This window comes from Elgaria multicarinata, chromosome 1, assembly GCF_023053635.1.
Source record: "Elgaria multicarinata webbii isolate HBS135686 ecotype San Diego chromosome 1, rElgMul1.1.pri, whole genome shotgun sequence".
In the NCBI taxonomy this organism is placed as follows: Eukaryota; Metazoa; Chordata; class Lepidosauria; order Squamata; family Anguidae; genus Elgaria; species Elgaria multicarinata.
The window spans coordinates 26,970,170-26,983,053 of record NC_086171.1 but is presented as its reverse complement, the minus strand read 5'-3'; the positions used below and the strand labels follow the sequence as shown (position 1 = coordinate 26,983,053).

General features: G+C 42.6%; 1 protein-coding gene across 1 annotated transcript in view; it reads right to left on the bottom strand.

Annotated features, from left to right (window-relative positions):
• Positions 1-4,442, bottom strand: part of SVIL (supervillin) — a 133,108-nt gene extending 128,666 nt beyond the window's left edge. The window contains exon 1 of the mRNA XM_063125207.1: positions 4,388-4,442. Within this exon, the coding sequence (XP_062981277.1) occupies positions 4,388-4,409 (22 nt within the window). The 5' untranslated portion in view covers positions 4,410-4,442. The remainder of the gene's footprint in view (positions 1-4,387) is intronic.
• Positions 4,443-12,884: the final 8,442 nt, after the last annotated feature.

Sequence of the window (12,884 nt, the reverse complement as noted above, 5' to 3'; positions counted from 1 at the left end):
TGTGCAGTTAAAGGGGAAGAATCTGTTTACTGAGAAAGCTATAAAAAACCTTGATACACTCATGTTTAAAATAAAATGTTTCCTCAAGGCATTGGACAAATATGTTTGTCCCAGTAAAAATCAGCATTGTAATTTAGAGTTCCTGTCACAATAGAAGACTCTGGAGGATTGCTGTATGCTCCTTATAAAGGCAGTACAGTGCAGCTTATTAAAAATATCAATACTAGAGTAACCACACACAAAAATAAAGGAATAATGGTTTGAAAAGAAAAAAAACCCATCAGTATAAAAAATATTCCTTACTTCAAAGGATAAGAAACTAGGCAGAAATCAAGGAAGTTAGAAGGAACACAATGTTTCATACGATCGGTGTGACCCAAAGCTTCACGGAGTTCTGTCACATGGGGCCAGGAGGTTCTCCAGGTCCTTCAATATTGGGAAACTCTTCACATACACACTGTTTGTGTCTCAGGTTTCTACAGTCCTTCAAATCTACCCTTCGAAGTATGAAGCGTAATGTTTTCAGTCATCCCAAGGAGCTAAAGGGCATAGAACCGAGATTCGGGAGATCCAGTTTTAAATTCCCTAGGCAGTATCCAATGCAACACTACTACTAACATAAATTACTTTGTGTTAGGGCCTTGCTAGACCAGGCCGGCTGAGCTGGCCTGGAGGCAGGGCTACGGCGCGCTAACTTTAACGCGTGCTGCCCAGCCTCCTAGATGGCCGACGCGCAGGGACGACGGAAGCCCTGCAGCGTCGGCCATTTTTTTTGTTTTAAAGGGGCCACATGGGGCCCGAAGCCCCCAGAGAAGGTAAGGTTTTTTTTTACTTAAGCCCCCCCATCCGCCCTCCCTCGCCGTCCCCGTCATCGCCCTCCGCCCCCTCGCCGTCCCCGTCGTCGCCCTCTGCCATCCCCTCACCGTCTCCCATGTGTCGCCCTCTGCCCCCCTCGCAGTCTCCCGTGTGTCACCTTCCGCCCCCCCTCGCCGTCTCCCGTGTGTTGCCCTCCGCCCCCCATCGCTGTCTCCTGTGTGTCGCCCTCCGCCATCCCCCTCTCCTGCCGGTCCGGCCTTCCCTCCCCCATCTCCCCCCTGGGATCAAAACCCTCCCCCCCTGGCGCGATGGGCACAGCGCTCATATGAGCGCTGTGACAAGTCCGTGGCTTTTCGCAGCTACTCGTAAGCGAGTAGCTGCAAAAAGCCACGGACCTTCCTAGATGCGAAAAAGGCACGCCATAAGCGACTTCGCTTAGGCCGCGTTAGAGGAGGCCTCAGTGTGGCCTGGCTCCGGATTCCCCTGTGCGTCATCTGGACGCACAGCAGGGAAACCGGGTCTCAAAGCGCGCTAAGGCCTCGTCTAGCAACGCCCTTAGTGTAAACAACCTCTAGCACAAGGCCAATAGGGCCTGCTGGCACGACAGACAAAATCCTTCATGCCAGCAAGTGCTGTTGGTGTTGCACTAGAGCAAGGGTTCTTAACCTGGGGTCCATGGACCACCAAGGGGTCCATGGATGGGCTTCACTGAGTCCATGAAAATCAAATAAATTTATTCATACTTTGTGTATGTCATACACTGTATGAGGCAAATAATTTTCAATAAAATAAAGTATATTCATTGCATGCAAAGTTGTGTTTATGTGCTTATATGCATTTTTCTAGGGAGGGGGTCCATAGCTTTCACCAGATTTTCAAAGGGGTCCGTGAATCAAAAAAGGTTAAGAACCACTGCACTAGAGGTTGTGTATGCAAGCACAACAGCAGTGGTATCACAGTGGATACTATCCAGTTTAGGGCTTCCCAGTTTATAAAGATTATTTCCTGTGCAAAAGGTGAATATGGGTGGATGCCAGTCAGCAGGGGATATTTGCTGGCTTCTAAAGCCACTCAGGAACAACCAGGTCTAGATATGCTAATACTGTTACTGAAAGTCAGGTGTATAGGAAGTAGTAAATAGACACCACACCTCTTGCCTGTTGATTGGTGGGCAGGATGTTAGTTGAGTGTGTAGAGGAGGGAAGCTGTTGCCTGCTGAAAAAAATATACTGGGACAGCATGGGAGCCTGGAACGTATCCAAAGTGCCACTCACAAGACTGTATTCTCTTATTCCTAGATATTAAACATTTACTATGAAGGTCTTCATCACAGACATTACACAACAGTGAATTCTTGTATGGTCTAGGCATGCTATCTGGCAATGTTATCAAGAGGCTATATCTTTATTCTCCTTCTACAATAGATGGTTGCTGAAAACAAAACTCAACAATGATGCACTTTCTGACAATTGTCCACCACCACTGCTTTTGTGCTTCATCCTATGGTTCCTAGACAGGGTTTGAGGGGCTGTAGGATAGTTTGGATTCCGAGATCTAAGGTAAGAATTAGAGCTCCCAACTCTCCTTCTACTTGCAACCAGGTTGGAAAGAAACACAACGGCTGCTTCTCTGAGGTCAGGAACATGACATCGGAGAAGGAGGAAAGGGGACAGGAAGAGGAGACTGGAAATGCCAGGATATGAGCTATCATGATGCCTCTACAACCTCTTCCCCTCCCTTTTCAAGATGCTTTGCTAAATGGGCAAAAAGTCCATCTAGCAAAAATTCAGGGCAGGAAGACAGGGAGGCACTTGTCCCAACCTGCATGGGATGATTTTAAGCCTCCAAATTTGGAGGCTTTCGAACATCGCAATAGTTTTGCACCCTTAATGACATGGGCCAAATGCAGCCATCCCTTTGGGCATCAATCACATGAATTCTACATCTTACATAGCAATAAGCGTGCTTTTGAAGCCAAACAAATGGCAGGAAAGCAGTAGCAATAATTCACAAGGCTCTAAACAAAAAAATAAAAAACCAAAAACAGCCAGCACCTGTAAGCTATATATAATAAATACAAACAGGATAACAGTGCATTTTATCTATTGTCTACCACCCAGAGAAATCCGGGTACTGGGTGGTTTAAAGGTACAGTAAATAACTAAATACAAGAACATCTTGTTTCCAATTTATTGTTTAGAAGTAGTACTCAGCTTCTTGGGAACAGGTTCCATTTCTGGAACCACTTGTTGTTAACCTGACTTTTTCACAGGATAAGACAACTATTTGCAGGTAATGGACATCTTCAAACTCTACATAAATGACAGGGTCATGCTACTGCTGTCCTCTTGTAGTTGACATAGATTGTTAGGATGCTAGAATCCCCTTAATTACTGTACTCTTATCAAAAACATCACTGTGTCACACTAGTATTTCAAGTTAATCATCTGTTTTCCATGGCAAGTTAGAAGTCCTAGATAAAATGCAAGGCAGTCTTTACTGAACGCATCCCTTCATAACAGCGATGGCTACCATTAAAGAATATTGGGAATCTTGAAGAGGCAGCAGACAAATAACATTACCCCACCCCGCCCCCAACACACACACAAACTACAGTTCCTAGGTTTCCCTGGGGAGAGGGAAATAGGTTACACCTGTTAACCCTGCAATCCTAAACATGTTCACTCAAAAGTAAATCTCATTGGGCATTACTCTCTAGTAAGTGTGCTTAGAAGTACAATCCTATACTGATTTACTTCGGAGTATGCTGCAGCTCAGATGTATTTCAAGAGTAGGAAATAAAACATGTAGATGAGAACTGAGCATTGTGTTTGGAGTGAACCCATCACAGTCAAAACAGTCAGTACTAATACAACCACAAAAACTTCCCTTTTTCCATAGTCATAGTTCAAGCATCAGCCATTACTTTAATGCTTCATGTCCATTTTACCAAAACAGCCTGAACCAATAACAAACAAACTCCTATTTAAAGCTTATATTACCAGTTTTGCACAACACATCTGAAATTCTTCAGCAAACCAAGAAAAACATTTCAGGGTATAAATTGCTATCTTCTCTCATTTCAAAAGTGAAGAACTGACAAAGCGTTTTAAAAAAAAGACATTGTTGCTAGTCACACAAAAAGTACAGATGGCAAAGGCTTCAGTTTTATATTACTGGGTTTTGCTTATTGCCACAGGCTTTCTTCCTTGATATAGCTCAATATTAAGCACCGATGACTCTCTGTAATGGATAAATACCATGCATGGCTTGTCCTGAAATGAAAGATTGCCCCTTCCGATTCCTCAGCTCCTCCCACGTTCATTACGCCGCCCGTTTCTGAAGTGCCCTTGATCCCAATTTGAGTAGCTGATGCGAACGAACGTATTTTCCCATAGCATGCTTTTTCCTTCAGAGATAATTAGACTCCACTGAAAAGAGTTTACATGACAAGGTGCACACTATGTAAGAACCCATAAATAGACACCACAGTTCTTTAAAGAATATAATCATTTTAAACATGCATATTTCTTGTGTTGCTGTCTTCCCCACTGAGAAAATAAAAACATACCCGTTTCCATTGTTAGAATCATGACTCTCCTTCTCTCTCTCTCTCTCTCTCTCTCTCAGGCCTCACTTATCCAGTGTATGTGAATGATTCAAGACACAGTTGGCTTTGTTTGAGCTTATATCTTCTGGCTCACTCACCCCCTCCTCCCACTTGTGGGAAAAACACACACATTGCCCATAGCCTGCCTGACTAGCCATCTCTATTGGCTCATTCACAAACAATTCTATTTAGCATATTCAAGTTTCCCTGAGAGCTTGAAATGACCCAGAGAGACATTTTTGGCCTGCCCAGTTTGTGACTCGCACTGGGAGAACTTAAAGTTCAAACTTCCATTGCCAACAGCTATCTTTAAAGCTGTTTCTTTCCAATGGACCAAATCTCTTCCTTCACACAAAGTGCCTGAGAAAACAGGCTCCCACTCACTAGAGAGTAGAAATATATGCACAGTCACTCCAAGATGTGGGTGGGTTGCCATTCCCTCCCGACCCACACCGTGGCTTGATGTTAGGACTTGCACAGGAAGAACTTCATAATAGGGCATCACAGGGGCTCAGTTTAAGTTTTGGCTCAGACCCAGACCCAGCACCAATTTTCAGTGTTGGGGCTCTCCAGCCAGCATGCCTCGGAGATTTAGCTTCAATCTCTGCTCAGCAATCTTGTGTGTGGATGCTTTAGTTTTCTCTCTCTCTCTCTCTCTCTCTCACACACACACACACACACACACACACACACACACACACACACACACACACACACACACTGTGGATAGGGAGCCCTTCAGGACAAATAAAAGGACTTCTTCACACTATGGAATTCACTACCAGAAGAAGTAGTGATAGCCACCAATTTGGATGGCTTTAAAAGGGGGTTGGATGAATTCCTGGAGGAGAAGGCTATCAATGGCTACTAGTCTTGATGGCTATGTGCTACCTCCAGTATCCGAAGCAGTAAGCCTATATGTACCAGTTGCTGGGGCACAAAGGTGGCAGGGTGCTGTTGTCCTGCTTTGTTGGTCCCTGGCCAACACCTGGTTGGCCGCTGTGTGAACAGAGTGCTGGACTAGATGGACCCTTGGCCTGTTTCAGCAGGGCACCTCTTACGTTCTTATGTTCTCACATGATTGTTGTCAGAATAACTGAGGGTCCATAACTGAGATCCATGAACACTGTCTTGCACCCCCTGGAGGAAGGGTGGGGATAAAAATGTAAGGAAAACAATATAAAGGAAGGAAGGAGTCTGCAGTGCACTTTCCCCTTGCTACTGAGCAAACACAACTAGCATTGACAGATCAGGTTCTGGTTGAAGGATTTATAAAATGGGACTATCTGGTCAGATTGAGACCCATTATCTTTCTTTTGGTGCTATGCATTCCTGAAGTTCTTCCCTGCTTTGAAAACACATTACAGCTCACCTATAAAGAGGCATGGCCAACTCAATGGAGAGTGAAGCAACAAAACAAACAAACAAAACAAAAAAAATGCACTTTTAGGGTATTCAAAGTGCTTCACGTCTTTTATTTATGTACTTCTTACAGCAACCCTAAATCAGGTTGGTATTTTTAGCTTCATATTACGGGGGGGCAGGGTCTTGGCAGAGCTGGGATTCAAAGCAGAGACTTCATGAGTCATCGTGTCTAAACCCTGGACACTACAACAGGTTTCTAGAAGAAGTCCAGTAACAATATCTATAGTCAAAATTCAGGTAACTTGTATGGAGGGAAGAAATGTCTCAAACAGTCAATTCTCCCACACAACCATTAACAACTCTTAAAAGGAGACGAACAACTACCAAGCACCCCATAGACAGTACATAAGGGAATTTGACACTGTATGCTGCACAGGAAACTCTTGAAACTCAACACTCGCGTTCTTACTGGATAATGCAACTAGGAAAAAGCTCCTTACAGGATGCTAAGATTCTCCATTCATAATAAGTGAAATGCAGGAGGTGGAATGATTTGTGGTTATTCATATGCAACTCAGATTTCTAATGCCAATCAAGTGCATCTCATTAGCCTAAACAGTCATCAGTTCATATCTATTCTTGGAGGCTACATGATCAGGGAACAAAATGCTGCCTTCCTTTATCTGTCCTGTGACAAGACCAACTGCAACATCATTTCGTTCCAAATAAAGTGGCAGAGACTGAGCTGCTACTCAACACATTTGCAATGATTACTTGTGCTGGGAGCTGCATCTTTTGCCAGCAGAAAGCCAATGAATGGAAGTCACAGGAATAGTACTCTCATTTGTCATAGCAAGTGGGGTGTCCTAATTACCAACAATTCATCCTTAAATAAAGAAAGATGTTTTTAGACTACTCAGTTCACACAACACAATGAAGCCCTTTAGATTAACGGGAAATTGTGTTTCTTTACCGTTGCTCTGCTTCCTGCTTCCCTTCCGCACTTGAAACAAGCTGAATTACATGAGAAGAGAGCAGTGACCATGTGGCTGGTAATTTAAAACCTCTCACCCCATGTAATTCAATGGGACAGCACCCTCTAGTGGGCATTTTATAGTACAACTTTGACTGCACATGGCAGGAAATCCTGACGTATTTCAGAAGAACCAGGTTTTCCAAGGTTTATTCTTAAATGGAATAATGAAGGGAAGGAGCAAGAGACAGGCAAGAGGCTCACGACATCATCAAAATGACCCGCTAACTTCCATGAGTGGTCAGTCATGACCGTGCTATAAATCGCTCATGTAAAGAAGCCCAACAAATCAGGGTTGTTTGAAGCCTGGGTTGTTGTGAAGGAAGCAGGACATGTGATCATGGGCAGAATAATGCCAAACGGAAATTCAGACTTTTTCAGACAGAGGAAAACAATAATAGAGCAATAATAGAAACAGCTGAAATGTTTTATTCGTTGCTGCTGGGTTTGCCTTGGTTTTATTCTGGACTGTTTCATTTTTTTTTTGCTTTGATGTCTGTATTTTATGTTTTAATGTACTATACATTGCACAGAAAACATTGGTTGTTGTGCTTTTTTAAAAATACAGTAAGTAAATAGATCTATCAATACATCTAAGTGGGTAAAAATCTCAGAGGAAAAAAGATTTGTTTAAAATGTGTAGGAAGGTGTGCTCTCTCTCTCTCTCTCTCTCTCTCTCTCCTTCCCCGATGCCCAAACAATGGCTGAATGAGAAACCATGTGCTTTATTTTTACTGCAGAGAAGTGACTTATTTTTCTGCATGAATGGGGCAGAGTCCTGAAAACTTCTGGACAGAGAAACTAAACTAAAGCTGGCATTTGAATTTTCTGCTCACCAAGTTCAGATAGCTGAATTAGGACATATCTTTTGACATAAAAGGAAGCCTGCATATTTTCAGCTCGCAGTACACTTTGCATAATCACAGAACCAACACCACTTGAAGCAGGGCTGTGATTCATCCTTCCCTAGATTATGCTATTGTGTAGAGCTCTTGCATTCTCAGGTCTAGGCTGGGCTTCACTTCTTCCCAACAAGCTGAACAGAGCTCACACACTCAGCTGCCAAGACGAGATGCGACAGGCTAGAAGCTGCACAAGTTCTAAGAAAGTTTTAAAAGGTGATCTATCATCCCAACTGCACCAAAACATGTGCTACTTCTAGGGACCATGAACTCTCAATGCCCACCTTGACTTAGCAGTCATGCTGGGGAAGATATACCACTGCTTCAGAGTCTACGGTACAGAGATGTGAAATATGTGTGGTGTAAAAGGAGGAAACTAGGGGCACTAAGGAAACTAAGTTTCATGTCTGAGAGCCGTAGTACATGTGCCTGGGAATTGCCTCTGTTTGGCAGGTACTCCATGCCTGGGGTGTACTTTTTGCAAGTACTCATCACATGACTTGGCTCACCGTGCTGTGAAATGCTACATACACCAATTGTATGTAGCACTGAGGATGGTGCGCAATGTGGTGCACACGTCTGTGTGCAGGGTCAAGACTCAGTCTATGGGCTCATCTACACCATACAGGATATTGCACTATGAAAGTGGTATATAAAAGGAAGGAGCCACACCAAGCAGGATATAGTGGTATGAAAGTGGTATATGGTATGTGTCAATGGGTCCCAACAGTTGTCAGTGCACTTCAATACTGCTATAAAGCAGTAGTGTGGCTCCTACCTTTTATATACCGCTTTCATAGTGCAATATTCTGCTTGGTAGAGATGAGGCCTATGATAAAGGCAAGTCAGGCAGCACTAGCATTATCATAAGTATCATCATCATCTGCTTAATATAGTAAAATCTCTAATTAATTTGCATACCAAAAAATAAAACTCATAGTTAATCACACATATAATACAATACCAGAAACATTTCACCTTTCGACATTAAGTGTTAAGATCAAGAGAAAGTATGGACAAGCAATTCCACCTTTAGCACACAAACCAGAAGAGCATGACAAAATCCGATGTTTTTATTCTTGGACAACGTAGTGCATCTCTCTCTGCCATGTGTATTAAAACACCCTGCAAGCTACATGGCACCTTTGACATCCTATAGTGGTCCACCAGTACCCTGGGGGGGAATCCATAAGGCTATAGTGGGGGTGTTGGACTCACAAGTAGCAGGTGGCTTGCAGATAGGGTTGTCACAGTTGTGAGGTTAACAGGCCAGGTTATCTTTAGAGTGCCAAATGGAAGGTAAAATAATTGTGCAATGAAACTGCTTGTTGTACAGAAGAATAAGAACTATGGGCAATGACCCAAGCCATTTAAAATAAACATTCATTAGACACTGCTTACATTAATAACTGTCCATGACTACGCAGGAAGACAGGTTGCCAGCACCAATGGTCAGTAGAGATCTTCGGTTTGAAGGCACTTTTCCCTAGAAGAAATAAAAAGCACAGCTAAGATTACAAGGAGCATCAAGTCACTGTAATCACTGTTGCTTGGTTAAATGTAAGGTCTGCCTCAACATATGGGTCTAACCAGGTTCATCTTTGCAATATCAGATTGACTTAGCGCACAGCTGGTAAACAGCCCATAAATGCACTATGAGAGTTCTACATGAACTGCCCCTTGTGGATAAACTTTTTAGGGAATATGAAAAACAGTGGTGCAGTGTGTGAAAGCATTGTTCATCTAGATGTAGCATCTAACCCAATACGGTGGCGGTGTTCATACATCATTTTAAGCCAAAAATAAATAAATGGTTTAATAAACCAGGATGTGAATGAGCAGCATACTAGTGCACACAGCCCGGTTCATCCTTCCGGGAAGGGGATAACCTGTTACATTAAACCCAGGATTATAATTTAGTGTACCCAAACAAGCCAGGATTTATGAGTGAGTATTAAACCAGGCTTATGAATCCTGGCTTGTTTGGGCTCACTAAATCATAATCCTAGATTTTAATGTAGCAAGTAGCTATCCCCTTCCAAGTAAGTTTATTTGTTTGTGAAGGGAGGAATGAAGCAAGAGCAAACGGACTACATGTACTAGCATGTGGCTTACTCACATCCTAGTTTATTAAGCTATAACGTGATGTGTGAACTGAGTCACTCTAACAGTGAAGTCATGTGTCATACAAACCGGGTGAGTGTGTATAATGAATCAATGACCAATGTGCTAAAAACTGTTACCAACGTACACCATCAATGCAGAAATTATAGGTTGAATCCAACTCTGTTCTTCGACCACCAAAATGGACACCACTGTTGGAATTTCCTTTCTCTCCTGCAGTGCCCCCCCCCCCTCTGTTCCCCAGATATGGTCGAAAGGAGATTTGGTGGGATAGATTTGTGGCAGGAAGCTGCAGAAGGGAGGGGAGGAACGGAACTCCCATTGCAAATGTAGAAATCCTCTAAAGGGTAATGTCAGCCACTGGGGAAGGAGTGAAGAGTGGGAATCTCTAATATTTGTGGTGAATTACTGTTCCATTCAAAATTCTTTACAGTCAGAAAGTCACTCCAAAAGCAACTTGCAAGACCTGTTCTACCTCCCCAAACTGCCCATAGAGCAGACAAAGGCTTGTGCTAGTCAGGCCAAGGATGCACTGGTTTAGTGGATCTATTTGAGGTATTACACATGGTGGCTGTAAGTGGTAAACTTGTCTGGTTGTAATGTTGTACCCTGACATTCAATACCTAGATATTTTAGCAGTGGAGCAAGAGACCACTTTATGTACAGACAAACCATTATTGCTGCAGGCAAGGTGGGCACACAGAAAGATCCATGCCTGGAGGCCATGAAAATGACTCCAACAATGGCTTTTCAGTATATATAAGATAGTAAAGCAAGATTTAGCAAAAAGTTTTAATGGCTGTGAGGATCAGCAACGGATACAAATCAGAAGAGGAACAGCTGTCCAATCCTATATGGACCTGAAACCCTCCTGAGAGGATTAAGTCAACTTGCAAGGCCAGAGCAGACAACCCACAAGGCTCTGTGGGTTTCATTTTACAGTGCAACCAAGTGTTCATCAAACCACTACTAACATAAATCACGTCTTCCTAGAAGTTTCACCAGCAACTATTACTTATCATAATGTGTTTTGTTTCTAATGTATTCTGTCCCTTTTGCAATATTGAGCTCTGTCACATAAGTGCACAGTATCTTTGCTTTGTGAATGGGCCAGAGAGCTTTGGAAATTGGGTGGAATCAAAATGTAATTAATAAATACGTAAATAAACATATATACGAGGCACCCTGCTGGATCAAAGGTTCATCTAGCCAAAGGGTGCGGAACGTTTAGGCATTTCTACATGAGACTTTTATCCTGCACCTTTATAGAGGTTTCTGTTTCTGGATTCTTTCATGTGCTTTTTTCTGGGGGGTTTCTTTCTCTGTCTTTCTATATGCTTCATTATACATCCACTAGATAGTGCTGTGGTATAGTAAAATTGTGCAATTACACAAGGCTCCTATTCTACCATTTCTAAATACTACCAGACTTTCTTTGTTAGGAAGAAAACCACAATAATGGTTGCAAAGCACTTGAAAGGCCATGGAGGATGACGACATCACGTAAAGGATCTGCAACTACTGTGAGTGAGCAATCACAAACAGAAAATAAAAGCCTCATGTAGAAAGACTTTATGACACACCCAAGATGTTGCTGGACTACAAATCCCATCCCTCTGGTATTGCCAATACACCCCTGATCGTATCCACCACCCCTGATCCCCACCTCTGATCTTATCCAACATCATGTTTCTTGGAAGGGCCAGCCAGAAATTTATTATATTTCTTATACACCTCATAGATGAAGTCCATCTAGAATACAGGTGCTACACAGATTAAAACACAACAAACTACAATAAAAAACCACAAACAATTAAAAACAGTACAGATAGAAAGTCGGAACACACAGACACAAGCTTAATATCCAAAAGTACACTGTAGATTACAAAAGCTAAAACAGTCAAAAGGAGTTAAAACCAAACAACAGGGACTGAAAGGCAGATCCTTAAAAAAAAATATCCTATGAGAATAAAAAGGACACGGCCCAGCACTGAAAAGACAAACAATTAGGCATCAGGCAGGCTTCCCACAGAGAGTGTTCCATAGTCAAGGGTCCAACACTGATAAAAGCCTTTCTCTTATAGCCACCCTCCAAACCTCTGGCTGAGGAGGCACATGGAGAAGGACTTCCAAAGGTGACCTAAGGGCATGGGTAGGTACCTATAGCAGCTGGTGCTCCATCAGGTATGAGTTCCCAAGCCAGAAGAGCTTTACAAGTAAAAATTAGTGCTTTGAATTGGGCCTGGGAATGAACTGGAAGGCAAGACTTGAACATATTACACCGCCCCTAATGCCATTATTATTATTATTATTATTATTATTATTATTATTATTATTATTATTATTTCTAAACTGCCAATAGCTGAAGCTCTCTGGGCAATTTACAAAAAGATTAAACCATTAAAAACAATATATAAAATTTAAAACCATAAAAGCATATATCAGACGGGATTCACGAAGACAACATACATCTAAAATTAGCCAAACCTAAAAAAAACCAGATCCGGGATCAATTAAAACTCATCTCATGCCGCTAAATGCGTGGAAAAAGAGAAAAGTCTTGATCTGGCACTGAAAAGAAAGCAATGTTGGAGGTAGGCGGGCCTCATCAGGGAGATCATTCCATAATTGTCTAGACCTAGTTAAAACCCTTGCAGCCTTATTTTGCACTAGCTGAGATTTCAGGACTGTCTTCAACGGCAGCCCCATGTACAATGCATTGCAGTAATCCAAATGAGAGGGCACTAGAGCACAGATCTCTGTACCCAAGTTATCCATCTCCACATTGGCTGGTATTCCTGCTACAACCCTAAGTTGGATTTGGCTCCCAAGCCCTGATGTTCACGACCTCTGCCATCAACCAACACAATTTCCTTGGTTCTAAACACTTGGTGGGGGGGGGGAGGAAGAGGAGGCACAGTTTTTAAGAAACGTAACCAAAAAAGCTCTCTGAAGAACATTATGAATACAAGAACAAAGAATGCATGACGCCGCTATCCTCAAAGCTCAGTGGTGAAGCTAGTGATCTTAAAGG